The sequence below is a fragment of the Thunnus maccoyii genome, chromosome 15 (assembly GCF_910596095.1).
Source record: "Thunnus maccoyii chromosome 15, fThuMac1.1, whole genome shotgun sequence".
NCBI classification, from domain to species: domain Eukaryota; kingdom Metazoa; phylum Chordata; class Actinopteri; order Scombriformes; family Scombridae; genus Thunnus; species Thunnus maccoyii.
Window position 1 is genome coordinate 19,274,240 of NC_056547.1, and position 27,967 is coordinate 19,302,206.

The window sequence follows — 27,967 nt, forward strand, 5'->3', positions numbered from 1 at the left end:
AGCCACCTAATTAAAGCAGGACTTGGGAACTTGACAGAAGGCAGAGGGACAGAGAACGCATGGCTGGAAGCAGCTGGGCAAACGCACTTGAAAAGACCACCTACATTCAGGAAAGTACCTTTATGACTAAGAACTGTTCAAGTGGAAGAAGCTGACACTTTATGTTGAGCATTTTTTGGAATTCTGTTGAATTTTTAAAGAACCTTTTTCTCCTCTGGGATGTTTTAAGTTGGTTCTTGGACTTTGATTTGGATTGAAGAAATGACCTGAGTTACCTGTACATAACTTGCTTACTGGAGGATAAAACTTCAATTTCTTTTTGAACCTTCTATTTGTGCCTTTTTTTTTTTTTTTTCCAGTTATATTGCACTGCCTCATCCTAGCCTGCCCTGGTGACCTCTCATGACATTACATCAGATTACTCCTTTTTTTTTTTTACTTGTCTCAGAATCCTCTAACCTTTCTAGAGTTAATGCTACATAGGCCAGTTAATGGTTAGGATCTTAATGCGTAAGGAAAGAGATGGATATGCTACCTGCGTAGGTCCTGTAACTAATGTGCTGATAAACTGTTCTTAGAAAAATGTTTAGTTTCTGCATCAACAAGCATCAGGAAACAACGATTTACTGTAACAAGTTTTGAAGCAATTCCATAGTCAGGAACACTGAGAGCAGTAAACTAGAGCACTAGAGTAAGAAACCTGGAAACTCATTAGGTATCTGGACCAGAACATCTGGAGTAGACTAGATGTTGTGGATTCTGTTCTTGTGTCATTATCAGGAGTCATAAACATTTTTGCACTTAAAATGTTATAAGATGATTTAATAATGTAAACCTCAAAACCAGCCAACATCAGGGCAAATCTGATTCTTATTGGCTAGAATAAGTTCATTGCTGTAATTTATATTATGTAATAAAAACATACTAGTAGGCTCAGTAGGATCCTCGTATGTTTGTCTATTGTGTTACTAATTTTTCTGTTCCAGTTTGTGAATGAACATGCAATGATTTTAAGAAAGAAACATCATCCAATAAATATGGAAGATTGTTTGTTTTTGCATTTCAATTTTTAGATTATTTGGCAGTATAGAACAACAAGCAAAAACTCTGAGATACAGACCCTGCATGTTATATCTATCTTGCAAGGATTCTTCAGTTCCATAATAATATATTATCTTGACAGTACTCTTTGTACCTTTTAACAGACATTAAATATAATTCATGACTGCCATCCCTGGATTGTTTTGTGCATAACATTTCAATGATAACACATTTTAAGAAGCAATTTTAACCAAATATATGATTTATTTAATCTTTAATTCAACTACTGAATAGCTTCCAATATTACAGGATGCTTGGTCAGTCCACACAGTGCCAACACAAATCAAACCTCACACACACACACATAACAGATCATGTTTTCTTTGACATCTCAACAGTGGCTTCCTTGGCTTGGTGTCATTACTGTCCCATGAATGACATCTTGCAGTCCATGTTTGAGATATTTTACACATTTATTATGCAGTTATTTGTTCCAGAATAGTCTTTACGTCTTCCTCTCTGATTTTCCAACCGGGTCAGCGATGATAACAATCCCCCACGCAGCCAAACCTGAAACAGAAACACAGGTTTGTATTTCTTACTTTACAGTCGTTAACAGGTAACATTATCTGGATCATTCCATGGAAACTGTTCAGATTGGAATTTCAAGATTTTTGATCATAACAAAGTGCAGAATTTTGTATTTCATAGCATGAAGAATATATTAGATCTGCAACAAATCATATTTTGCAAGCTCAGGCACTATTTTTTTTTTAAATTAAATTTTACATTAAAAGCCTGTGGGGGGGTGGAAAGATTCAAAGTAATATGGCTGAAATTCTCTCTGTGGTCAAATCTAACACCGCACTTAGCATGCAGCTAAATGAAAAAAATCATATTTTATGCAAAAACACTTTGAAAATTTCATTAAAAAAATGTTTTTTACGTGACGAGGTGGATATGTTATACTTGTCAGACAATGTTTTGAAAGAAAGATGTTCTAAAAGAAAAACAAAACTCACCATTATTTGTATTTGTCTTCCTTAAACTCTCAAACGAACATCATGATTTAAGTTGGTTTGCAATATTGCTTATTCACTTTTTTAAGTTTATTTTTCTGTCTTAATTTCTGTAGTATCTTTTTACATTGTACAATTTTATGTCTGCTTGTGTTTTGTGATTATTTTATTTGATCTCTAACACTCCCTGTAAAGTTTTTATTGTAATAATGTGTTTTGAAAAAAACTCTTAAATTATGACATTTCCTCTTAGTGATGTCAATTAAAGGAACAGTACAGTATTTTGGTGCAGAAATACATTGGTGTGACAGGTGGAACATGAAACTTAAAGGACACACATAAATCATGTTGTTTCAACTGAAAACTGTTCAGTTTGGGTCCCCACACTGAACAGTTCCACATCACTTTTCATGACTGATCTACATAAACAAGCTACTGAACTGCTGTTCAACTCACATGCAGCGAATGTAATCTGCGCCACGGTCCCCATAGATGTAGGGCCGCCTTGGCGCATCACTTTCCGGGCTGCGTTGAACACATAAGCCCCGGACAGGAGCAAACCACCGCCGGAGACGAGCCGGCAACTCCAGCAGTTCTTGAGCATCTGGTTGGATTTTGACACTGGGGCGTCTGCTCCTCTTGCTGCTGCTTCTGGTGCTGCTGACATTGTACTGCAGGACGTGAGCTAATGCTAATGTTAATGTTAATGTCAATACACTAATATAAGAGCGTATGGAAACGTCAAGCGAGCTGGAAGTCTGTTTCTTCAAATTGTCCTTAAATGCTCAAACATTAAGCACAAAGCTCACTGCAGACGTTTCTCATGCTGTTATAGTAAAGGTCAGATTTATAGAGTACTTCCGGGTCACATGCTTTATATTTCCTGTTTGGTATTTTCAATATAAAACGCTTTGTTTGTGTCAGCTCTTTTCTGTCCATTAGGCTTTGACAGTGCGACACAGAGAGATGTTTAACTACGACTGCAGCAACACGTATGTGAACCCAGATTCGTACAGTCTAGTTACATCACCTCTAAACCAGGCAATGATTAAACTGAGTCTGCTTTTGTTGACTTCTGCCTGAAGAAGGACTTTGTTCTGACCTCTTTGGTAATGTGGTGTAACTCTAGTCAGGCTGGGTTACCCAATTTCTGTCCCTCAGAGAAGAAACCATGTTTTTCGTCGTCGCTGTGTGGGTCAGTTTGTTTGTCATTGGTCAAACAGAGCCTAGCAATGTGGACTCCTCGTACGTTGCTGCAGTGTACGAACACCGCTTAATCCTGAACCCGGAGCCTCATGTGCCCATATCCCGCCCCGCTGCCCTCCAGCACATGCAGAAAAACCTGGATATCTACCAGGAGCAGGCTGCCCTGGCTGCCCAGCAGGTATGGAGCAAAGAGACAGGAGCAAAGAAATGTTGCTCATTGCAATAACAACAGAGTTCATGGTGTGTCAGGTGCATAACAGCTTTGAAAATCGAGTTAATTGGCTTCCAATTAAAGGATAGGTTCACAAACGTCCTAGTGCGTCCTAAAACAACAGTCAGGAGCCCAACTGAACAATGATACACGTTTTTCTTGCTGCAATCATTCTTCCTCTTCATACTGGCCATCAAGAGATCCCTTCATTACAATGTAAATGATGGGGGGCAAAATCCACAGGCCTCCTTCTGTGCAAAAATGTATTTAAACGTTTATTTTGTATTTTAACGTTTATTATTTAATATGAGGCTACAGTCGACTAAATTATTCAAAATCAATTCAATATCTTTTAAAGTCACTATCTTTTTAGTGCCAAATTCCCTCTTTTTGTTATGGTCCTTCTACTGCAGCTGAACAGGAAAACACTGTCGAGACATAAAGAGGGACATTTTAACTAAAAGATATCCAAGGTATTTGACTCAGACGATTGAAGACTCGTATAATCTTCAGATTAACTTCCAAATCTCCATCTCCATCACCTACATTGTAAGTTCATTATGAAGGGATCTTCTAATGGTCAGTATAAACAGGAGCAATGATTACAGCAAGCAAAACCTGTCTTAATGTTCATTTGGGCGCTTTAAAGTAACTCAATGTAAAACTCCTTAGAGTATAAAACAGTTTTTCTTGTCAAACAGTAAAACCACATTCCATCATTGTTTATTTTTAACTCAGCTGTTTCACTGTTGTGGTCCCCAAACCCTTTAAGTAATGACTCGGTTGCTATCTACTATAAATTGCAGAACATTAACTGTTAGCAATTGTGAGGTGTTTTATCTCTCTTAATGTTCACATAAAGAAGTGTGTTTAATACCACAGCAGGTAGGTTAAATTAATCTGTGCCGATCACATCTCTCTCTCTTTCAGGGTGCACAGATCCTGGTGTTTCCAGAGGATGGTCTTCAGGGTTTCAACTTCAGCCGTACATCCATCTATAGTTACCTAGAGACCATTCCTGACCCCCAGCAGGAGAGCTGGAACCCCTGCACAGAGCCGGGCAGATACAACAACACTGAAGTGCACAAACATTCTTTTAGATTTTACATTTTAAGCATTTAGGTGATATTTGTAAGGTGGCAAGTATTCTGTCTGTTGAGTTACCTTGACATGGAGACACCATAGTCTGCTCTGTGCCTTAATTTATGCACAGTCAGAATATAAATCTCATTTGTGTGTGGTTGTGTCTCTCAGGTTCTCCAGCGGTTGAGCTGCATGGCTCGTCGTTACAGCCTCTACTTGGTGGCCAATATGGCCGACCTGCAGCCCTGCACCCTGAAGACGGACCCCTCCTCCTCCTCCTGTCCCCCTGATGGACGCTGGCAGTTCAACACCAACGTGGTTTTCAGGTGCAATGCAGACCTTCAAATACACTTTAGAGGCATTTCAGCTTAAGTCCAGCAAGTGCAAAAATGTGTCATTTCCTCCAACTAGTGTGATCCAACAGCTACAGCTACAGACAGAAACATGATGAATAATCTGAGGTCAGTGACATAAAGTAACTAAGTACATTTACTCAAGAACTGTACAATTATGAGGTATTTGTACTTTACTAGAGTATTTCCATTTGATGCTACTTCATACTTCCACTTCTACATTTCAGAGGGAAATATTGTACTTTCTACTCCACTACATTTATTTGACAGCTTTAGTTACTTTTCAGATGAAGATTTGACACAATGGATAATATAACAAGTTTTAAAAATACAACACATTGTTAAAGACGAAATCAGTGGTTTCCAACCTTTTTGGCTTTTGATGTCTTACAAAAAGCAGTGTGTAGTCGGGGTCACATTTGTCTATGAGTTGCTGAAAACAGATTTGTGTATCAGAACTTTGTTTTTTCTTCTTTCCCATTAATCATCTCACAACCCCTCAGATTTATCTGGTGACCCTTTGGAGGGGCTCGACCCCTATGCTGGGAACCACTGGACTAAACTAGCAAACTGTATATAAAGTAGGTCAAACTAGCTCCACCTCTAGCAACTGCAACAGTAACATGCTGCTTACACACTGATGCTTCAGTATTAATAATCTAATGATGTCATATATAATAATATATCAGTCAGAGGGACCAAACCACTACTTTTATTTTAATACTTTAAGTATGTTTTGCTGCTGATACTAAAGTACTTTTACTTAGGTAGGATTTTTCATGAGCAACCTTTACTTGTAATGGAGTATTTTATTTTGCTGTATTGGTCTGAATATTTCTTCCACCACTACCGAAGGTTAAAAATCAATGCTTCCTCATGGTTTCATACAGCTCAGATGGCCTGTTGGTAGCACGCTACCATAAACAGAACCTCTACTTCGAGGACGCCTTTGACATGCCGCCACAACCAGAGATCATCACATTTGATACACCTTTCGCTGGGAAGTTTGGCCTTATCACCTGCTTCGACATCCTGTTCCACATGCCTACTGTTACCCTGGTGGAGAAGGTAAGAAAATATATACACACATCCCTGCTCAAAATTTATAACCAACTCTACATTCCTGTGTTTGGTCCTCATCTGCCCTGATCTAACTCTCTTTCAGGGTGTGCGTCAGGTGATCTTCCCCACAGCCTGGATGAACCAGCTCCCTCTGCTGGACACAATCCAGTTCCAGCAGGCGTTCAGCCTGGGTGCCAACGTCACCCTTCTTGCAGCTAACATTCGTGATGACCGACTGATCATGACAGGAAGCGGCATCTACACCCCTTTTTCTGCCGTCTACCACCACGCCCAGAGAGGAGACCCAGAGGAAGGCAGGCTGCTAGTAGCCAGGGTGCCAGTTTTAGACCCAGTGCCGGTGAGGCAGAGCGTGGCCACAGAGGAAGTGGATGTTCGGAGTGAGTCCACATCATCTATAGCTACAGACTCAAGGTTCTGCCACAAAGACAGCTGTTTTGATTCTCCTCCTCCAGTCGCTCCCTCCTCCACCTTCACCTCATCCATGATGTACGACCCTTTTAAATTTATCCTCCTTAACGACACAGAAGGAGAACTGAATGTGTGTGATGGCACTTTCTGCTGTCACTTGCAGTACCAGCGCTTAAAGAGCAGTGAAGAGCTCTACGCATTTGGAGCATTTGCTGGAACACACATTGTCAACGGACGTTACGCTCTGCAGGTAGGGACTGAGAATAATTTGGGACATTTAAAACTGCTTTAAGTGACACTTGTCACATTTATCTTATCTCTGTCTACAGGTGTGTGCAGTAATCCGCTGTGCAGGGTTGGACACCAGTTCCTGTGGACAGGAAGTGGAAGATGCAGAGACCAAAATGGATTTCCTCTTAGAGGGGAAGTTTGGGACCAAATATGTGTACCCGTCAGTTCTGGCTAGCCGTCTGGTCCTGGAGCAGCCACAACATCTGGAGAAAACTGCAGATGGCAGGGTGACTATGAAACATTCAAACATGACAGGTGGCCTGGTCACTGCCTGTCTGTATGGCCGCATGTATCAGCTGGACAATGAATGAACTGAGATACATCTGATTATTAAAAAAAAGAAATTGTCTGACCAAAGTTGCACACATTTGTATTCTGTCACATTATTTGAAACCTCAAAAAAAAAAATAAAAACAAATATCTTTATTCATTCATTACTCAATCTTTACAAACATTGCACCAAGTAGCGTTCATCCTCTGCCTGAAAGTTGCTTGTTCCTAAAAAGGCAATATTTATTAATTTCTTACTCTCTCTCACACTCACACAAACACACACACACTGTCTCACACACAGATACACAGTGTCAGCCACTTTTCCCTGTCTCCAGTACAGTACACAGACGTTAAGTAGTTACAGCATTGCAAGTTAAAAGTTCCTTGGGGCCGCTCATTCGGGTGGTTGACTGACTGACTCCTGAACTGATCAACAGTAAATAGTTCTTACATCCACCTGCTGTCAGAATCAGCTCCCGAGGATTCAGTCTCTCTCCGCTCAGAGTAAATTCATAGGATTCAATGATGACTTCCTCTTCTAGGAATTGAGAAGTGGTTCAAAAACAATGACCTGGCGTTACCAAGTCTCAGGCATCAGTGTCTGTCGTGACAGCTTGAAGAAGAACTCAAAAGTAAAGTAGGGAAAAGAGTTAATTTATCACCTGGTCCCATAAGATTGTCCCTCTCTTTTTCCCTTAGACAATCATAGTCCTCTGAGCTTTTCTTCAGTAAATGCTCTTGTATCAATAGTTGAAGAAAAACGGTGAAAAGGCTTGAAACAACTCCAAAAAGATATCAGCAAAGAGGAGCATCATTTAAAAAGAAATATGACATTGCTTTATATTTAAAAAGACACTGGTCATTTTAATGACCATCCAGTGATACTGTCTGAAAGAAATGTAGTGTGTATTCACCTTATTCTATATTTTAGTACATTTTCTTCCCCATGGGTATGCACCTTAAGGAAACAAACATCTGGTTTACAACATGGGTTCATTTCAGATTTGAAGGCTTACTAAAATAATAATAATCCGCACACACTGGCTCCATTTTCTCCCTCTTTCCTCTCCTTTTTGTCCCTTGTCAGTGATCTATTAAGGCTCCTGAGTGGCTGGCTAGCCTGCCAGAATTGTGAGTCTCTGTCCCATGGCAGGGGTGTGTCGTCAGTATGTCTCTGAATCTGAGTCATTCAGTTCATCATCACCAGAGATGGAAGACAGCAGGCGCTCCGGCCTGCAGTAGGACGCGTGGTCAGGCCTCAGAGGAGGCGGGTTGTCAAAGGCCACGCCTTTGGAGATGTGGTTGGAGGTGGGGTGATGGTTGATGACTGTTTGAGTAAGAGAGAGTGCAGGCAAAGTTGCTATGGTGACCATAGGTGAGGTGGGCATCATGGAGTTGAGGATGAGGGCCAGGCAGTCAGCAACATCACGGTTGGGAGCGCAGGCTAGAGCTGGAGTGTAACCTAGAGATGAGAGAGAAGAAACACTGAAGGAGTGTGTGTGTGAAGAGTGAAACATGGGATAAAGCAGTAAGAATGAATGCTGACCATTCTCATCCACTGCTAACACGCTGGCTCCTTTCCTCAGAAGTTCCTGGACAACCACCGTCAAACCCTTTCTGGCTGCGACATGCAGGGGTCTGCAGGGAGATGTGGGGAGATATACTGTTAAAATAAGGCCAACATGAGGTCAGTAGGTCACCTTGCTGTACAGCTGAGAGTCTGCCTGCAAACTGACAGGACTACGTACGTCCGGAGAGCAGCGTTGGTGCAGTTGATGAGGTTCCTATCGCTGATCTTCTCCAGAATCAACAAGGCACTCGTCTCATGACCCTGACAGGAGCAGAGAGCAACAAAGTGATGGACAGTGAAAAACGAAGTCTTGCATATCATCAAAGTACAGTCCGCCCTCCACCAACTTGGCCATCATTAATTATTGAGAACCACTTTTAAGAAGGTTCTGTTTCACCTGGAACATTTATCTTACTTTCCTTGTCCAACATGAAGGACAAGTTTGCTTTGCAGAACATTAAGGAATCTATAATTCAACATGACCAGTGAATGAAGTGGCATCTCTCTCTCCTCCGTATATGTGTGTGTTACCTTGCTGCAAGCCAGATGTAAGGCTGTGTTCCTGTTGTTATCCTGTAGTGTAAAGTCTGCTTTGGCACTGCTCACCAACACCTCTGCAACACATGAACAGAGATGGTTATATGTCAAAGCTTTAGAAATCAAAGACTAACAGTGTATTTGTGTCAGTAGGTGTACTGACCCACAGCGTTGGTCTGTCCGTTAAGAGCAGCCATCATCAGCGGTGTCCTGCGCGTGTGCGTGTCAACTACGTTGGCCTGAGCTCCGTGGCTCAGCAGCAGGGAGACGCACTCGACGTGGTCCGAAAAAGCTGCGGCGTGAAGGGGGGTCCTGCGTCAACAAGAACATGGTTAACGATGTAAGAACGGAGCTTGTGCTCACCCTGAACAACTCATAAAAACATGATGTCGTTTGAGTCTGTTTGCATCTCTCACCTGCCCTTGGAGTCAGTGGTGTTGATGATATTAGTGCCCAGGGAGTCAATTAACATCTCAGCCACTCCCTCGTTATCGTTCATACTGAAACACACAACACATACTGTCACATACCCTCAAACCAGAGTCTATCTGCATGAAAGCATTAATGAAAAAACAAACACATTGTCTTACACAGCACAGTGCAGTGGGCTGAATGCGTTGCCCTTAATCTTCTTAAAAACCTCCTGGTCTAACAACACCTCCACACACGCATCATATCCTAAAGAGAAAGAGAGGAAAAGATGAGAGAAGTAGAAAGAGCGGAACAGACATAAAACAGATTTCTCCTTCAGACAGAAACCCAAATGATGTTTTCAAGTGTTTCAGTACCGTTGTAGCAGGCCCAGTGCAGTGGTGTGTAGCCCTGGTTGTCAGTGAGGTGTGTGTGAGTGTGAGAGGTGCTGGTAGCCTGCAGCAGGGCACCCAGGGCACCGACCCGGCCGCAAGCAGATGCCAGGTGAAGAGGGGAGCGGCCCTGAATGTCCCTCACACACACACTGGCCCCCCGCTGGAGCAGGGCCTCCACACACTCCTCCTGGCCTGTCGCTGCCTGTGTGGAAAAAAAGGATCATGGAAAATACTCTAAATGGTAAATGATTAAACAATTCTTATAATATAATAGAATATGACAATATATTTGCAATTTTAGTGGGTATGTTTGACTATCTCACCCCTCTATGTAGGGCCGTCCTGCCCCAGCGGTCCTGAGCCTCCACATTGGCTCCTTGACTGAGTAGGGAGTACACACACTCTGTGTGTCCATTCACTACTGCCAACATCAGAGGGGTCCTTTACAAATTGTGGAAAAATGACAACACACAATAACATTGTTTATTTTATTTACTGTTCAAGTGAAACTACTTACAAATGAGTAGTAAAATAAACTCACAGAAAGCCTCTAGCTTAAGCTACTTTGTCTACGCACACACATACACACTCACTGTCCGTTGGTGTCCTTTATGTCCACATTAATGTGTTGGTCGTTGTTGCTCATGAGCAGGCGCAGGCACTCTGGGTGTCCATTCATAGCTATGGCAGATACACACACACACACACACTGGGTCATGACCTACATTATTAAAATAACAACAGATTTTCCTTTCTAACAGCCACACAATAAAACCCACTCATGTGATGTTAAGGCATTTCAACAAAACTATTGTACGTGTCTGGGGGATTTCCTGCTTATATATACACATTATATGTATACCTGCAGCATGTATAGCCGTCTTTTTGTGTGTGTAGTCACGGGTCATGGGTGAGGCGCTGTGGTGCAGCAACAGGGAGACACATTCCTGATGACCCCTGGAGCAGGCCAGGCTGAGGGGGGTCCGGCCCTCTGGGCTGCGAACGTCCACATCCAGCAGGGAGGACAAGAGGACCTCTAATGCGCCACAGTGTCCATGGTATGCCTGGATGAATGGAGGATACACACACACACACTTGATTTATGTTAACTGGTAATGTACCTGGTCAAAGATGGCTAGATAAAGAGAGAGTTAACTTGGCAGAGATACAAACAACCTAATACAGACACAATCCTTGAACTCACCGCCAGGTGGAGTGGGCTGATAGGAGCCTGACTGTCTGAATCACTTAGCATGTCTGTTCCTGATGTCTCCATTAACTGAAATAGTGAGGCGGTTCACATATTACTCATTTCAGAACAAGGTTTACACAATATGTTTATGTTTACAAATAAGTCACTGCCACAGTTACATTACAGTATAAACTGGTCATGGTCACATTACTCTGCATTATTAACAATGCTGAAGCAGTTGCACCAGAGAGAGACAGTGCTTTGCATAAGCATGTGTCTCGACTAATTTTAGGTTAAAAAAGGAAAATCTTTCTTGTGATTGTATTGTTAGCTAACCAATAACAAGATAAAAGAGGTTTCACAGTAGCTCCATCTGCCCAGCAGATGATCTCTCACTCTATTCCCCATCTGTCCAGCAGATGGAGCCACTTTCACAAAGAGTCACTGTAAGGGCACACTGAGTAAGGTGCATATAATGAGTGTAAGTATTAGATAAAACCTTACCACATCAAGAGGTGTTTCACTCGCCATCTGAAACAAACACATACAAAGTTTGCTTGTGATATCATGACATTTTTTGGAACTGAGCTTTCGCTACAATTTTAAAACCTTTTAGGACATGGAAGTGAACATATTTATTTAGTTTGCATGATTTGCAGGTTTTCTAGAAACACATCTTCATTCACGGTGGTAGGTGGACCCACCAGTTCCAGGCAGAGTGTGCGTCCATAAGCTGAGGCATAGTGCACCGCAGTGTTACCCTGCTTGTCCCTCACTCCTGGATCAGCATTGTTCCTCAACAGGTACTCCACACATCTGTCAAATACAAAACAACATTCAGAAACAAACAAGAGAAGGAAACCTCCATCTGACATTGAGGATTCTTTGGGTACTTTACTATTAGTTGGATCAATTAAACAGTAGAACTTACTTTCCATCCATGTCAGCTGCAGCAGCGTAGTGCAGAGGGCTGCAGCCTCTCTGGTCCAGCTCATTGATGCTTGCCCCGGAGCCCACCAAGGCAAACACACACTGGTAGTTACAGTTAGCTGATGCATAGTGTAGTGGAGTCCTGGGATGGTAAGAGGGATAATATCATTATCAGTGCCAGTGAGGATTTCATATTCTCACTCTACTATTGTCTTCAGCTCTTGTTATTTTATTTCTTTTCCTAGCAGTCATGTTTGCACTATCGTTGTGACCCCTGCGCTCTATTGGCTTAACATCAAAAGAATTAAACTTTGCTTAACTCACCTTCCAAAGTTGTCTTTCCTGTTGAAGTCTGCACCTATGTTTAACAGCAGATTCAGACACTCTAGGTTCCTGGTCAGAGAGACAGCATCAGTAGATTTTATTGACATACCAATCTATGGAAATTGCAGGGAAATTATTTCATTGAATTAGAGCTTATGAAACAATAGAAAGGTGGTGAGCAGGAATAATGACACACCCTCCAGCTGCAGCAGCATGTAGACAGGTCCTTCCAAAGTCATCAGGGGTGTCTATGTCAAATCCTGAGCAAATATGCAAACAGCGTCAATTTTGGTGTCAACTAGGTGATTCCAGTGAAAAGAAAGGCATCAGCATTAATGTACCTGAGGACAGCAGCTTCCTGCAGCAATCTGAGAAGCTGCTGAGAGCTGCCAGGTGTAGAGGGAACATCCCGTGAATGCCTCTCCTGAAAAGATAAAAGGTATAGAAGACAAGTCATTGCATGACATGGAGGGTATTTTGCATTTAGAATGATAGAAAAAAAGAAAAACCATTGAAAGAGAGGTTTATCCCAAGTTTAAACATGTCCTCAGGCTTTATAATGTTTTCATTCATACGCCAAGAGGAATTTGTTTAACACTAATAAGGCTCATTAGTAGAGCGACAATAAAAAATTCAAGAGTGGAAAGTTATTGTTCTAAAGTGGAAAAATCATGGAAATGTGCTTCTTATCACTGAAGCGTAGATTACATTGAATGAGAAGATTCACAGATGATTAAATGTCAGTTGCTACTAACTTGGCGGTGTTGGCTCCATGTTTGACGAGCGCTGTGATGATGAGCTCATGGCCGTAGCGGGCAGCGATGTGAAGGGCAGTGTTTCTGCTCTTGTCCTCACAATCAATCTCAGCTCCTACACACATATAAATAAAAGAGATGGATTTAAGTATTCCCATGAAAACAACATAAGGACCTGCAGCAAAAAAAAAAAAAAAATGGATGAAAATCATTTTGCATATTGTGCCACACATGAAGAACATTTATAATCACTACCCGCACATGCAAATTTCACTTCAGTCCTAAAGCAGACAGCACACTGTAGGAGCTCTCACCATTTTGAATGAGGGCCTGCGAGCAGGAGAACCTGCCATGGGTAGCTGCCATGTGGAGGGGAGTCTTCCCATCCTTACTCTGGACAGATGGAGGGAGAGACGGGGGAGAGGCAGAGAGGGATAAAAAACATGATTATGATTTTTCTATAAAGTCAAAATATCAGCGTTGCAGTACATGTAGAGGTACTTTAGACGCTGCTGTAGTGTTATAGAGAGCTCAGAATTAGCAAAAGCTATGTGAAGACCCCCCTGTGGACGACACACACACCCACACACATATTCCCAGAACAGCTTGCAGCCTGAGGGAGCCACCCCCCCTCCCCCTTCATCTTCCATATGGCCGTGCATCTTGAGGCTGCGGGAACCTCATATCAGATTCCATCTGAGCTACCAAAGTGTTAACAACACTGTCATTTCAACTTTCTGGTAGCTACTGAGCAACAAACAAGCATACATGTAAGTAGGAGGTTTCTGTTGATTACAGTCTATTAACAATTGGAATCATAGGAATATTTTGGCATGGAGACACATGCTGACACATGATCACACATGCTTTTATTGATATATTTATATGGCTCATTTTTATACATTCATATAACCTAAATAGACAGGAAACACAATTCCTGAGCTAAACTTTCATGCATATGGACACACCCGCATGTTGATGTGAGCTCCGTGGGCCAACAGCAGCTCCTGGCACAGTGCCCCCTGACGTGAGGAAGAAGCAAAGTGGAGAGCAGAAAACCCCCTCTCATTCACCTGGAGAAAAGGTAACAAACAGTACAGTTAAACACACATAATTACCACGCTCACTCTATCTCAAACACAGAGACGCACACACACACCTGGTTGACGTTAGCCCCCGCCTCGATCAACTCGCTGACCACCACATCCTGTCCGTTGTAACAGGCCAAATGGAGTGGAGTGTTACCATAGGCATTCACCTCGTTCACCTAAGCAGAGAGAGAGAAGCAGTCTGTGTTTATGTGTGATTTTTGAGGAACACGGTATTTTTTGCATTTTAACTTTAATGCTATATTAATATCATCTAAAATATCTTATTTTATATTTTAGTTTAGCTAGTTTAATGCGTGCATAGTATATGTGTACTGACATGGACCCCCAGGCCCAGCAGGTAGTGCACTGTGCTGCTCATGCCACTGGAGGAAGCTGCATGGAGTGGGGTATAGGCCTTCTTGTCCTTACAGTCGACCTCTGCTCCACTGGCCACCAATAATTTCACCACCTCCAGGTGACCTGAAACACATTAGGAAGGGGAGAGTATGAGTCAGATTCAGTCCAGTCCAGACATGTTCATTTTTACCTCAACTAGGGGAGTTAGCACACATAGCGAGCAGTATGTAGGGCCAGTGAGAGACAGAGGGTTTGTCTAGTCTGATAATAGAACCCCACATTACAACAATCTTACCCATGTAGGCTGCCCAGTGGATGGCTCTCCTGTCCTTCTTGTCAAATGCATTAATGTTGGCACCTCTGGACAGCAGCAACTTCACCATCTGTCACACAAAAGCAATTGAAAAAGGTGCTGTCGTGTGTGTCTTTGTGTGTCTTTAAGTAAAAGAGACCAACCTCTACGTGTCCACTGAAGGCAGCGTGGTGCAGGGCAGTGCGTCCTGCCCGGTCAGACACATTGACATTGCTGAGCAGTGGGACCAGTGCCTCAGCACAGCGTACTGCCTTGTTACTAGCAGCTACATGGAGCGGCGTCTGCCAGTTCTTGTCCCGAGCGTTAACATCTGCACTGTGCTTCAGCAACACCGCCACTGCATCCTAGACGGAGAGGACATAGGTCAGATTATGCAGACAGAAGGTCTATTTTCTAACATGCCTCAGTGTTCTGACAAAGCACATGTGAGGGTGTGCAGGTAGCTTGGTTGTGTGTGTGGGTGGTTTTAAAAGTCTTTGCTATTCTTAGGGTGTTTTCATACCAGCAGCAAGGAGCTGTGTTAGAGTGGGCATGTTGCCCAAGACCGGGCAGGGTAGGTAAAGAGATTTAAAGCTTTATCAAACACCAACACACTGCACAGTGAATACATCCAATTGTCCCTTTTCGGTCAGATTTTACGATTTTCATGGTGGCATTCTTTTCAATCTCATGACTATGAGGTAAGCAGAAACTAAGCACAATGCCGCAAAGATTTTTTTTCCCACAGTGCTATTTTGATTAGGAAATCCCCCTTAGACAGGTCGAATTTGTCTATCAGATAGTCATAATAACCAAGTTATGAGACTCATTTCATTACCTGTGACAAAGGGAAAAAGAGACACAGGATTGCAGTAGTCATTCGATAGAGTACAAATTAGTGTGTGTGTGTTTGTGTAATTTGTTACCTCACTACAAGAGGCGACAGCTCGGTGAAGAGGAGTCAGCCACTTATTATCTTTGGCATTAACTCTGGCTCCTTGGATGAAAAGAGAGATTGAGAAAGAGAGAGAGAGAGAAGAAGAAAGATAAATGTAAACATTAGCAGATACAGCAGAGCTATACAAGGTGAAAACCTGAAAAAATGTCTGCTCTTCAAAAATTACATTGTACGACTAAGACGAAGAGTAAAAAGCTTAAACACACATTAAAAGTCTAAAAGGCTCTTTTTTTCATGACTTATGGGAGAGGGGGGAGGGGGGGTCATGTGAGCCAATAGTGCCTGGAAGATATAAAACTCCCATGATCCTGTTTGGCACAGCTTGGGGGTTAAAATAGCCCTGAAACTGCACCTGTTGCTATCTCTTCACATTATTGAGAAACAGTAAACACACACTAGCACACACACACACACACGCACAACCACCTTACACCCTACGCTTGTGTTGACCCCACCTCATAGAAGGCCAAGCCGGTATAGACCCTATCAGATGATTGATAAATCACAAGCAGTGTCACCAGTCACCCAGAGACAGAGTGATAGTCACGGAGGAGTGAGCAGATATGCAGATAAAAATAGATAATTGTCTTGTTTTCGAATTTGTTTCACATTAAAATAGTTGAAACGGGTGATATCGTCTTAAAATAAGGCAGATTAATCCACTACATTAGCATCCAGCTCAAGTTATTCTAGCATTTCTCTTAAGGTGAACTTATCTTAAGATACTGACAAGTATCTTACTCACTCGCAATGGTAGATTTTATCACTCAACAAAAGTGCAATGTGAGTCTGATTGATTCATGAATGAATGTGCAGGAATTAATTAATCCATGAGAGTTTATATGGATGCACAAGTGAAACACACAGCCAGATGAATAGAGGAATGGCTGCTAACAGCTTGTGTGGATGTGGATGGATGAGTAAACTTTCAAATAGAAATAATACTAGAGGTAGATGTGTGTTTGGAGGATATTCAATAGAATAGACTGCTGAACAGGTTGACAGAATGTAGCTAGCGGAGCTATACTGTAGTATTTCAGGGCTTTCCACAAGGATATGGAGTAACCAGTGGGAACAAGTAGCCAGCTAGGCATGTTCCCTGGGAGAAAAGTTTTGGCCGTTAAGCCCAAAATTGGTGGCCTCTGGCACATTCTAATGCCTCTATTCCAACTTATACACTGTTCTTAATTACTGCATATTTTAACGAGTTTGCCTACCCGATTGTAAACATGTAGTGAATTATTGTAAAGGAGAATTAGGCTTCTTGTGCATTTTAGCTCACACAGTCTGCAAATAGCTATTAATATTTAAAACTACGCCTATTCCTGACTGATCAGAACTTTTATAATTAAGAATCATTAGACCTTGTAATTATTTTTTAATTATTCATTGACACCTTCACTGTAAGGTTTATCAAGACATGTCACAGTGATAGTAATGTATTGTTTTACTAGTAACATAAATACACTCTCATTCAATGAAAATAAACAAGGTTATTTTAAGGGGGAACATGTTTTTAATCCCATGTCTTATCTAGGTTATGTATTGGTTTTAAATTTAATTATTTATAAAATAAACCTATGCCAAAAATAACTAACAAAACATGTGAATCCCTTGACTCAAATCATGTGAGTCTACTGAATCAACTCAACTTCTAGTCATCTTCGTCTTCATTTTTATCTTCACTATCATCCTGAGTGTGAGGCTGACACATACCTTCATTTTCCTGTTACTTTGACGTCATTGCCTGTTTTAGTGTGTGTTTGCAATTTGGCTTAGAGATGACTCTGCTGTAAAAAGTGCATTGTAAATAAAAGATAATTAATTAGTTTGTTCATTCATTAAGCCCATAAACCTTTGTGTGGCGTTTATGGAAAATGCAGCGCTTTCAGTGGACTTTTTTTGATAGTTACTGCGCAATCATCAAGTTTCTGCCACCGGTCTTTTCCAAAGTAGCCCATTTAATGAGGATGTCCCCTGTCTGTGCAATCAATGCAATTCTTAATGTGTTTTGTCTCTGCTCTTTAGTTGGCAGGACACATCCTCTCAGCTGAGTGCACACACACACACACACATTCATATCGATCATGTAGGGGTGGGACTGATAGAGACAGATAGGCACATTTCTCTACCATCATGCTTGCATTGTTTTGAAGCGGAAGCTAGTGGTCGTAAATGTACACGCATAGCAAATTGCAACTTGTTAATCAAAACTATTTTATTAGAATCAAAATTTAATATAATTAAGTAGCCGGCTAGACTTAAATAAGTAGCCGGCGGTTTGGCCAGCAGCTAGTGCTCATGGGAAGCTCTGTTGTTTACCTGAGAGGATGAGCAGTTCAATGATCTCAGCGTCTCCCAGGTAGGCTGCAGCATGCAGAGGCGTCCGCTTCTCATTGTCCTGACAGAGGATCCCACAACAGAGAAGAGCACACGTTTAAGTATGTGTATTATTTCTCTTTTTCATGCAAACATAAGCCTTGTGACACATGCTCATACACAAACAGACACAATGAATGAGTAAAGGCACAAATCACATGCCGAAGCAAAATCTATAGACCTCACACTGCTGCAAACCGCAAGAAACATGAGACTAGACCCACTAACAGAAAATGTCTGTCATCTGTTCACTTGTATTCTTTCCTTCCCTCCATCACGTCAACACACCCTGCTGCTGCACCCCCGCCCCTCTCTTTCAGTGCAGTAGAGAGCAATCAGCAGAGTGGGGCTATAAACAAATGTCATGTGACTGCAACAGGCCCGGGCCAGTGTTGCTGACTCCAGGAAGACTCAGTGTGATGACCCCAGCATTATAGTCCCACAGAAAGACAGTAACGCAGAGAGAAAAACAAAGCATAGGACAGAATGATGTGTAAACTGAGAAAATGTGTTCTGGGGCCAGAAAGCGAAAGTAATGAGAGAAAAAAAAAGGAGCTAAATCAGGTGAAGGTTATGTCCTTAAACAATAGGAAGTGATGGAGTGTCAGGAACAGTTTATGTGCCCTGCCCTGGTTGACAGTTACGTAAGATGGGTAAAGTAAGAAGCTGCCTGAAGGCATTTTCAGTCAGTAAAGAGATGAATAGGAGCTCAGATCAATAGTAACCTTGATCCTTGTTTATATGGTATGTGTTTGAGGCTACAATGTGAAAGACAGATACACAGGGGTGCAATCTGAACAAAACTATCAAATAAAATGGGAGAAAAGTAGTGTGACTCACCTGAATATTGACATCCTCTTTCTTGAATATGAGGGAGCGGACTTCATCTGGGTCCACGTTGAAGATGGCTCTCAGCAGAGACGGCTACAGAGACCAAAAGAAGAGCTGATGATACACTACTACATCCTAGATTTGTAAGGCAGTAATTTTCTATGCTGACGACTGTGTTATCAGTAAGAGTTATGAGCATTAAAAGTGGGAGAGTTGTCTGTGTGTGAGCGCTTGACTCTCACACACAGATGCTATAATCCCAGGCCCTAGGTCACAACTGGCTGTAGATCACTGATTTCTTTATGACATGTAGCATACACACATAAGCACACACCCTAATATAAATGTTTGAGTACGTGAAGGGTTAAAGCTGTGCTCTGTCGTTAGTGGTGCAAGGCCAGCTGATAACCATGTAAATAGCTATGTAAAAGACAAGCGGAATGTGGACGAAAATGACAGGGTTATTATATTCAAACATTTCCTCTGCACAACTATTTATTGGAGCAATAAACAAGTTATACAAAGAGTAGATGACAAATTCCCCCAGTGGGAGGAGGCTGCAAATGAATAAGAGATACAAAAACACCCGGAGCACACTTTTTTATTATCATTTCTCATCTTAGTCACAGCTATGCTTCTGTGCACGAATGTGAAAAGTTGGCATGGCAGAATGGTGCCGTCTGATACTGGGCTGATACTGAGTGGGACTCGAAAACAGTGTTGCACAACCCTAATCATTAACCTTCAAAAAATTGTTGGTGGGCAACACAGCATTCAAATCAAAGGTTAAAGGAAGTGGCACTCTTTTCAGCTCACAATTCAACTCAATACAGTACTCTTGTGATGTATTTATATTTGTGGCTATTTTTATGTCTTTGGGCGTTTTTTATTTTTATCTTGTGTAATAAATAGAACCTAAAACATTGAAAATAATTAATTAACTAACATATTATCACATTAAATCATTATTTGTCACTATGAGGGACAAAGTAATTTTATTCAACTTTTCTTATAGCGTTACTCTCTATTTTATGACTATGGCAGAATATTTCTGTTTTCATATGTTTTGATGAGCAATCAGTCTAAGGGAATAATATTAATAATAAACAGTTTACTGTTATCATTGCTTTGCCCTTTGCTGCAGTATTGGTGAAAATGCCTCGATGAAATAAGCAAAATTCCTGGTAGTACATATGACACGATGATGCAGATTTATTGGAGGCTTCAAATGTCAAAGGCCTTCTAAATTATATTGCCGTTCCCTCATTTGCAGTCTATCAAGCACATTAAGTCAATGGAAGCACTGTGTCCATTCATTGGTAACACTTTGTCACTTATGCACCCTTTTCCTAGCAAGTGCTACCAAGGGAAAGGGAGATTTAAGTTATGCCATTCCGTAGTATATAAGTACTATGATATGGACCTGCACCTTACTCTCAGCCACTCTGTTTTCCCCAACCTTCTCTCATTTGATCCATCCTAAAAATAAGCGGGGCTGTCAGACATGTCGGCATCGGTGTCATGCCTATTACACTGATGACCACAGGAATTGAGTCAGGGATCGGAGAAGGTACACACACAAACAGCACGAACCCTGTCATCAGAGCCAGTACATCTTCTGTCTCAGATTGGCCTACCCCCTCCGTACTATACACTTCAAAGAGCAGCTTTCATAGGATGAAAAGACGTATTACCATGTTTCAGTGCTAGGCTTGCCCTTTATACAGACAATGCTGGAGACTACAAAGGCCGAGGCTTTGCTGATAATCTACACAAACCAGCAGTCATCTCATATGGCAGGGCTAAATTGGTGACTATACTTGTGCTATATTTAGGATGACATGTGTTGGCAGTGCATTGTATTTTTATGAAATGGGCTGTGTAACTGTGTTCTTCAGCACAGGTTTAAACTTCGGGCCAGGTATGAGAAGTGCGGTCGTCTATTTAAAAACCCTGGTGAACGCTGTCGTTCACACAAAAAAAAACAACTGCATAAACCTTAAACGTGACAAAACCTGAAACAAAGAATTTCAGCAGATTCCAATGCAATCAATCAATGGGGGACTAAACAGAAGGGCCCGTCTCACCTTGTCCTCCTGAGCAGCAGCCCTCCGAGAGGCATGATGGGATCTGCGGTCTGGGGACGATTTGGGCCGAGGAGGTGGGGGTGAAGAAGAGGGCTCATCCTCCTCCACCTCCTCCAGCACCACGATACACACACGACTAGCCCGCTCTGACCGCATCAGGAACAAGCATTCACACACACAGCGACACAATCGCTCACACTCTCACACACACACACACACACACACACAAATACACGCTGTTCCCTCTTACATACATGCACAAATCAGGAGCACAAAGGTCAGCAATAAATCCCATAAACGCGGTGTTGTCCTTGTAAACGTACGCTGCACATCCCGATGTAAAAATCCAAAGTGGAATCCAGCTCTGTCCTTCATCTGCCAGTGTTGCTGTGCTGCATGTCTCCTCTCCTCCTCTCTCTCTCTCTAACCCACACTCGCACTCTCTGTGAGCAGCAGTAGCAGAGACAGCAGGGAATTCCTCTGCGTAATGGTGGCGGTAAGCGGCATGCGGCAGAATGAGCTTGGGCTGCCCGACGGCACACAGGAAGCTACATATCCTCACTGGTGTGCTGCAGCCAGGAACACACGTCAGATGCAGACACACACACACACACACACGCTTGCACAGACTGTGATTAGTGTGGACAGGGGCCGTAGCACCGATGTATGTGTGGGTATGTATCGCTCGTTTCAGGCAGACTGCTGAAGCAAGCTCTTTCAAGAAGAGATAGTGAGGGGGGTGAGGAGGAGGAGGGGGAGGAGGAGGAGGAGTGGGTGGGGAAAGAGGGAGAGAGGAGAGAAAGTGAAAAGGTTAGTAGGATTAGGATTAGGGAAAGGGTTAGAGGGAGGGGAAAGAGAGAGAATAATTGTAGACAGGTAATTAGAGCACTACAACAGACAAAGAAGCCTGAGGATGAATGGAGCAAAGGACAAAGAGGAAGGGCTAAGGACAACAAAGGGGCGCAAACTGGTTACAGAAAGTTGACAGACGGACTAGATGACCAAAAGTACAGAATGTGAAGAGACAGAGAGGTAGATAAATAGAAGAGGAAACAAAAGAGAAAAGCGAGAAACACTGGACTATTTTGATGCCAGACTGTTATCAGGTTACTTGCTGGATAATGCCAACGCTGAGTCCCCCATGAAAGTTGCTATCGCTGCTCTAAAAAGTGTAATAACAAAAATGGAAGTGGAATGATGTTGCAGCACTATTGATTCTTGCCATCATCAGTGATCAATGCGATGTTGTGGAATGGGCGAACTTCAGTTCCTGTCTGGATATCTGTATGTGTACATCTGTATCATGATTTATAGATCCTTGTTTTATGGATTCAGTGCTAATCCACTCAAAACAACGCTGACATTTGACTTTGTTGATATATTGTGCATTACAGTAATGGTCGAGCTAAAAAAGACTGTAACCCACACAGCATGGCACAAACATTTTGCACTACAATGTTGTGCTGTTTTTAGAAATTACAAAAAAAAAATTTTGATTATAGGTCTGTAATTTCATAAACTTGATACCAAACTAAAAGAAGCCTTTCCTTCTCATAAATGTCAAGAGAATAAAAGAAAATGGATACCAGATCATTGTGCGTATGTGTGTTCCAGTATCGGTGGCATCGCTTCAAAAGTCCCCATCTCCTCATTATAAAACTGGAACAAACTGGCTTTGCCAGAGAATGTGAGGGTAGCTAACAAGACCAGTCTGTACGTGCATGTCTGTGTGTGTTTGTCTCAGTCTCCTTCATATTCAACACAGATCCTAAAAAGAGTAATCTTGCCAAGCCACACAACCCCATTAACTCAGAGGGAGAGATTGAGCAAGGGAGGGCAAATGGGAGAGAGAGAGATTCAGTTGGATGGAGTCTTTCTGCGGGCCTAAATCTGAAGTCTAATGGACTTACCATTTATAATTTTAATATGGAACAACCTCTCTGCTGCTCCAGCAACTGAGATGCCATTACAGAATTGCAGAGGCACAAATAAAATATGATGTTTAAGAAGCAAAACATATAAAACAGACAGCCAATGTTTTGTCTATCCCACTAGCTAACACTGAGTATACTCCCAGGAATGTAGCCCAAAGATATTTACAAAGCAGATTTGTTGTTGTTTGCAATGACTCATTCTGTGAGGTGTGTGTATACGTCCTATTCACGTGTGTTTAAAGGTGTAAACAGAACTCAAAAGCAAAGCCAAGCTCAGCAATCATGTGACAGAACAAGTTTTAAATACAGTGCTGAGTGGTCAACAGCAAACAAGGATGAGTATCCATAAATAAGGACTACAGTCTGACCATGTGTCTGTGTGATGTGTTAAACAAGTTTTTTTCCTGTGTCAGACAAAATGCCTGCTCCATTTATAGCAGTGCTCCTGCAGCGATGGGACACCAGGAAAAACATACAGAAGATAAACCCAATCTCACTGCAACAATGAGAGGATGCAAGCACTCTATTATCACACATACCCAACAACAAAATCCCAGTACAACCTAAGAGCTTTACTCACACATGTGAGTGAAAGTATGCAGCTTGCACTGACCTCTGCTCTGACCCTGCAACAGGATGCAATGGGTGTAATGTAATCCTAGACCAGAAATACAAAGGCCAGCACATGTGGGTGTGTTTGCTGGCACACGTATCCACACACACAGCAGCAATGAAGATGCTGACATCCAGCGATTTCAAAGATTATAAAGATTCAAGAGTGGCTGGTCAGTAATAAAGCTTTGCTGTCATGACATTACATGTATGGAATGCATGCACACTCTGACCATGACAACACATGAATACCCTCACCTTCATGTTGACACTTTTGTGAATGGTGCTACTTTTTATTTCTTTCCAGGGCTATCCAAATCATGTATTTATTATACTGCAGTCTATTAATATAGTGCTTGAACGGAATTTGTTGTTACCTATTTTACATTTTAAAAATTTTGGTGATGGCTGATGACATGTGTTGGCTTGGTGGTGTGTATCCTAACTATAGCAGTCACTTAATTCAGAGAATACAAAAAATGGGTACCCAAAGCAATTGCTGCGATTATCAACATATTGCAGATGTATGCATCATGGACACATCTGAGAAGCCCTGAGCATGTAAACAAACACAGAACTACTATACAGTTAGCTCTCTTATGTGCTTGACCTTCTGTTTTTCTTGCATTCTCCACCACCTCTCTGTTCAGGCAGGACCATAGCCTGGCTAGGACACTTCAGCATGCTCCAAAGCTATATGGCGCCCTCTAGAGGACAGTACAAGCCATTGTCAACGATGACATTCACTCTTGTCTCCATTCCTGTCCTCTCCGTGACTATTTTTGCCCCTTTGTCCCATTCTCTGTCAGCAAGCACTACAGAGAACAATGGAGAATAGAGAGGGGGATCTAATCACACACTCTTCCGCTTGTTGCGTGTGTGCTGCCTGCCCGGAAGACTGGTCAGATCAGGCCAGGCCATGACAGGCCACAGAGCTGTACAGTCACTGACCCACTTTGACTGAAGTTCACATTTTTACCAAACTCCAGAATTACAGAACAGTATTCTACTATGGTACTATAGTATTCATTCTACCATTTAAGCCAGTTCTGAAGAAATGCATACAGTTGTATGCAAACGTTTGGCCACCTCTTGACAAATAACATATTGGTGATTTTTTAATTGAAAAGATGTAAACGCAGCCTCTTTAGGATATAAAAAAAAACAATATTTTCTGCAAACATTAATGCATAGTTACTTTTTATGTCATAAATTGAAAAAATAAATACATAAAATTATTATCATCATGTTTGGTCACCTTAAGAAATCTCAGATTCTTTTTACAAAGTCTCAGACCTTAATCAGTTCGTTAGGCCTGAGGCATGTCAACAGTTGTCATTAGGAAATATCAGTTGGTACCAATTTCAAAGCTTTACAAATATTCTGACTCTTCAAACCTTGTGCAAACATTCGGCAACAGTGGGTTCCTCTAAGCAGCTGTGTAAGACTCTGAAATTGAAAGTTATTGATGTCCACAATGCAGGGGAAGGCTACAAGAAGATAGCGAAGCATTGTTAGCTTGTTGTTTCCACAGTGCGAAATGTAATTAGGAGATGGTAGTTTAGGGGAACTGTGGAGGTCCAGATGAGATCTGGAAGATCAAGAAAACGCTCAGAGAGAATTGCTCGTATTCTGGTCAGAAAGGCAAACCACAACCCCCATTTGACTGTAAAAACCTGCAGGAAGATTCAGCAGACTCAGGAGTGGTGGTATACTGTTCCACTGTGCAGCAATGCTTCCTTACCTGCGTCCTCATCATAAAATCCAATGTCAGAAGTATACAACAGAACATCTACAGAAGCCTGATGCGTTTGGAAACAAGTGCTGCAGACTGATGAAGTTAAAATAGAACTCTTTGGCCACAATAAGTACAGGTTTGTTCGGAGAAAAAAGGAGCAGCATTTCATGAAAAGAATACCTTGTCAACTGTTAAACATGAAGGTGGATCTATCATGCTTTGGGGTTGTGTTGCAGCCAGTGGCAAAGGAAACATTGCACGGGTGGAGGGAAAAATGGATTCCACTAAATACCATCAAATTCTGGAAACAAACATCCTACTGTCTGTAAAAAAGCTGAAGCTGAAAAAAGAATGGCTTCTACAATACGATAATGATCTAAACATACCTCGACATCCACCATGGACTACCTCAAGAGAGGGAAGCTGAAGGTTTTTCACAGTCCCCTGATTTAAACATAATTGAAAATATGTGGGTAGATCTTAAAAGAGCTGTGCATGCAAGATGGCCCAAGAATATTGCAGAACTAGAAGCATTTTCCTTCTTTTAGCTGGCTACAAAAAGTGTTTGCAAGCTGTGATATCTGCCAGAGGGGGTGTTACTAAGTACTGACTATGTATGTAGCGTTTGCTGAAGATATTGTGTTTTTTTTTCCATATCCTAAAGAGGCTGTGTTTACATCTTTTCAATTGAAAAACCACCAAAATATGTTATTTGTTAAGGGGTGCCTAAACTCTTGCATACAACTGTAATAGGATGACTAAGAATGTGTTAGTCACACTTACTTCAAACAATACAACAAACTATTACTGTCATTTGATTGTATTGAATTTTTCTGTTTAATCAGATAATGATTTAGTCTATAAAATGTAAAAGTATAAGAAATTTACAACACAAGGTACCAGAGCACAAACTGGTTTTGAATTGCAAATTTTGTCTGACTAGCAATTCAAAAACTATTGTATTAAATTAACAATTATATGAAATGAATCTGAATCTGTGCCCAGAAAATATCTATTTTTACTTTAAATGATTAATAACTACAAATATCACAGATTTTCTGTTAACCAATACATCAAAAGATTATACAAATACTGGCACCAAATGTGATGGTTTCTAGCTGAATAGTAATTGTTTTATTTTATTTTCCTTAATGTGGAAAATCAGAAGGAGGTTCTTAAACAAAATGGCTAGTGAGATTCAGGTGCGTCTGATAGACACTACAATGGCTTTATTGCCTTTAGTTCAGTACTGTTCACAACAGCTGATTTGAGTTTGTGGATAGTGTCTAATTCATGGACTCAGCTGGAGAGTTTGGAATCAGTACCACCTGCTATTTTAGTCTGACAGCTTCCTTATCCTCGGCAACAGGTGACTGCCCGCAGCTGCCCCAGAGAAAACGAGCAGGGAGCTGAAATAAGACAGCTGACAAAGCAAGCTCCCTGGGTAGAGATCGGCCTGCAGTCAGATGATTCTGAAAAGCGCGATTCAATTCAAAATGATACATTTCACCAGCTTTATATTAACTTTACAACGGGAAATCTTGTCTCGCAAGAGCTCAAAGAGCTGCTAACAGTTACAGAAAGGGAGTTAGCCACCATGTTAATCTCGTAGCTTTCCAGCTGTGTTCAACAGTCCATCATCACCAGAAACAGAAACAAACAGCAACAGTCAAAAACACCGAAGAAAACAGACAAACGACCATGTTGCCATTGTTTTTGTTTTACATGGAACTGGCCGTTTTCATTGAACTAAGTTAACACAAGGCAATAGGTGACGTGACGTTAGCTACGCTAGTTAACTGGTTTTCTGTTTACTGGTAACCGCTAGCTAGTTAGCTAACGTGTCAGATGTCAGTTAACGGTAAGAGCTCAACGATAGCTAACCTAACATTAAGTAACATTAGCTTGATTTAGCCATTGGACCTTCGTTTCTAACTTTTCATTTACCAGACTGTTTTAACTCGCCGTAAACTTTGTTGTTTTATGTAGCCTAAGTTAAGCTACCACTACAATTAAGTTAACAGTCTGTGATATGGCTACATAAAACACTCAAGCTACGAGCTGTGAACTGGTGTTTATCAAAGTGTAACCGGCGAGTTAACATTACGTTAACTGTTGGTTAAACAGATGTATAGTTAACATTACCTGGTCTCGTATCTTCAACACGGCCATATTCCCCGTGTTACAGTAAACGGAGGCAGTAACTCGCCCGGTAGTTGCTGATGATTAACCGGGGGGGAAACTGACTGAGCACAGACTCTCCGGAGTGGAGTCAAACGGTGCAGCTTCCCCTCTTCCTTCCTGCCATAGACAAACTCACCACAACATGGGACAGGAATGACAAAACGGGAAAGTTGGGACCATAACACGGCAGTCAACATACTGCACACAGCATACTGGACATCATTACCATCACTACTAACGACATTAACACCAAGGCCACTGATTGGCTGATGGGACAGCTCCTCTCTGCTGCATTAATCTTTGACTTCCCAACCTTTTATCACTAAACCTGTGATAATATTGTTCACTTATAAATAGCCTGTTACTTTATTGTAACTTGGCAGTGATTCCCTTAGTCCACACAATATTGATAATAATTGTGG

General features: G+C 41.7%; 3 protein-coding genes across 5 annotated transcripts; 1 reads left to right on the forward strand and 2 right to left on the reverse strand.

The window, feature by feature from the left end:
- Nucleotides 1-1,282: 1,282 nt before the first annotated feature.
- On the reverse strand, nucleotides 1,283-2,889 carry dmac1 (distal membrane arm assembly component 1). Its single transcript, XM_042434854.1, has 2 exons — nucleotides 2,517-2,889; nucleotides 1,283-1,611 (listed from the first exon to the last, which is right to left on the reverse strand). The coding sequence occupies exons 1-2, from the start codon at nucleotides 2,725-2,727 to the stop codon at nucleotides 1,547-1,549; spliced, it is 276 nt and encodes a 91-aa protein (XP_042290788.1). The 5' UTR covers nucleotides 2,728-2,889; the 3' UTR covers nucleotides 1,283-1,546.
- Nucleotides 2,890-2,964: 75 nt separating this feature from the next.
- btd (biotinidase) lies at nucleotides 2,965-7,125 on the forward strand. 2 transcript variants are annotated; one of them, XM_042434852.1, is made up of 7 exons: nucleotides 2,965-3,052; nucleotides 3,284-3,444; nucleotides 4,408-4,557; nucleotides 4,732-4,886; nucleotides 5,804-5,981; nucleotides 6,079-6,654; nucleotides 6,734-7,125. In XM_042434852.1, exons 2-7 carry the CDS (start codon nucleotides 3,391-3,393, stop codon nucleotides 7,004-7,006), a joined length of 1,386 nt encoding a protein of 461 aa, XP_042290786.1. In that variant the 5' UTR covers nucleotides 2,965-3,052; nucleotides 3,284-3,390; the 3' UTR covers nucleotides 7,007-7,125. The 2 variants fall into 2 exon arrangements, with proteins under 2 accessions (XP_042290786.1, XP_042290785.1); XM_042434851.1 differs by having other exon boundaries at nucleotides 2,995-3,444.
- Nucleotides 7,105-27,826, reverse strand: LOC121912617 (serine/threonine-protein phosphatase 6 regulatory ankyrin repeat subunit A). Of its 2 annotated transcripts, none has more exons than XM_042434850.1 (29): nucleotides 27,507-27,826; nucleotides 19,000-19,083; nucleotides 18,103-18,181; nucleotides 15,749-15,819; nucleotides 14,987-15,187; nucleotides 14,826-14,913; nucleotides 14,511-14,653; nucleotides 14,242-14,349; nucleotides 14,051-14,155; nucleotides 13,397-13,475; nucleotides 13,083-13,197; nucleotides 12,669-12,751; nucleotides 12,524-12,587; nucleotides 12,328-12,396; nucleotides 12,005-12,145; nucleotides 11,778-11,889; nucleotides 11,578-11,604; nucleotides 11,086-11,160; nucleotides 10,744-10,945; nucleotides 10,475-10,562; nucleotides 10,205-10,322; nucleotides 9,864-10,083; nucleotides 9,666-9,753; nucleotides 9,492-9,575; nucleotides 9,239-9,387; nucleotides 9,070-9,152; nucleotides 8,717-8,799; nucleotides 8,515-8,606; nucleotides 7,105-8,430 (listed from the first exon to the last, which is right to left on the reverse strand). In XM_042434850.1, exons 1-29 carry the CDS (start codon nucleotides 27,531-27,533, stop codon nucleotides 8,132-8,134), a joined length of 3,177 nt encoding a protein of 1,058 aa, XP_042290784.1. In that variant the 5' UTR covers nucleotides 27,534-27,826; the 3' UTR covers nucleotides 7,105-8,131. The 2 variants fall into 2 exon arrangements, with proteins under 2 accessions (XP_042290784.1, XP_042290782.1); XM_042434848.1 differs by lacking the exon at nucleotides 27,507-27,826 and adding an exon at nucleotides 21,078-21,248.
- Between the last annotated feature and the right edge of the window lie 141 nt (nucleotides 27,827-27,967).

What these genes read in the sequence shown, in the direction of transcription:
- LOC121912617 (XM_042434848.1), bottom strand. Translation starts at nt 21,233, where the DNA reads ATGCGGTCAGAGCGGGCTAGTCGTGTGTGTATCGTGGTGCTGGAGGAG. An exon ending in GCAGCTGACATGGATGGAAA is followed by an intron (nt 11,890 to 12,004) that starts GTAAGTTCTACT and finishes TGTATTTGACAG; the next exon opens with ATGTGTGGAGTACCTGTTGA. An exon ending in GCACTGGGCCTGCTACAACG is followed by an intron (nt 9,754 to 9,863) that starts GTACTGAAACAC and finishes CTTTCTCTTTAG; the next exon opens with GATATGATGCGTGTGTGGAG.
- btd (XM_042434851.1), top strand. Translation starts at nt 3,232, where the DNA reads ATGTTTTTCGTCGTCGCTGTGTGGGTCAGTTTGTTTGTCATTGGTCAA. An exon ending in AACACCAACGTGGTTTTCAG is followed by an intron (nt 4,887 to 5,803) that starts GTGCAATGCAGA and finishes GGTTTCATACAG; the next exon opens with CTCAGATGGCCTGTTGGTAG. An exon ending in CTGTTACCCTGGTGGAGAAG is followed by an intron (nt 5,982 to 6,078) that starts GTAAGAAAATAT and finishes ACTCTCTTTCAG; the next exon opens with GGTGTGCGTCAGGTGATCTT.
- dmac1 (XM_042434854.1), bottom strand. Translation starts at nt 2,727, where the DNA reads ATGTCAGCAGCACCAGAAGCAGCAGCAAGAGGAGCAGACGCCCCAGTG. An exon ending in GCAGATTACATTCGCTGCAT is followed by an intron (nt 1,612 to 2,516) that starts GTGAGTTGAACA and finishes TTTCTGTTTCAG; the next exon opens with GTTTGGCTGCGTGGGGGATT.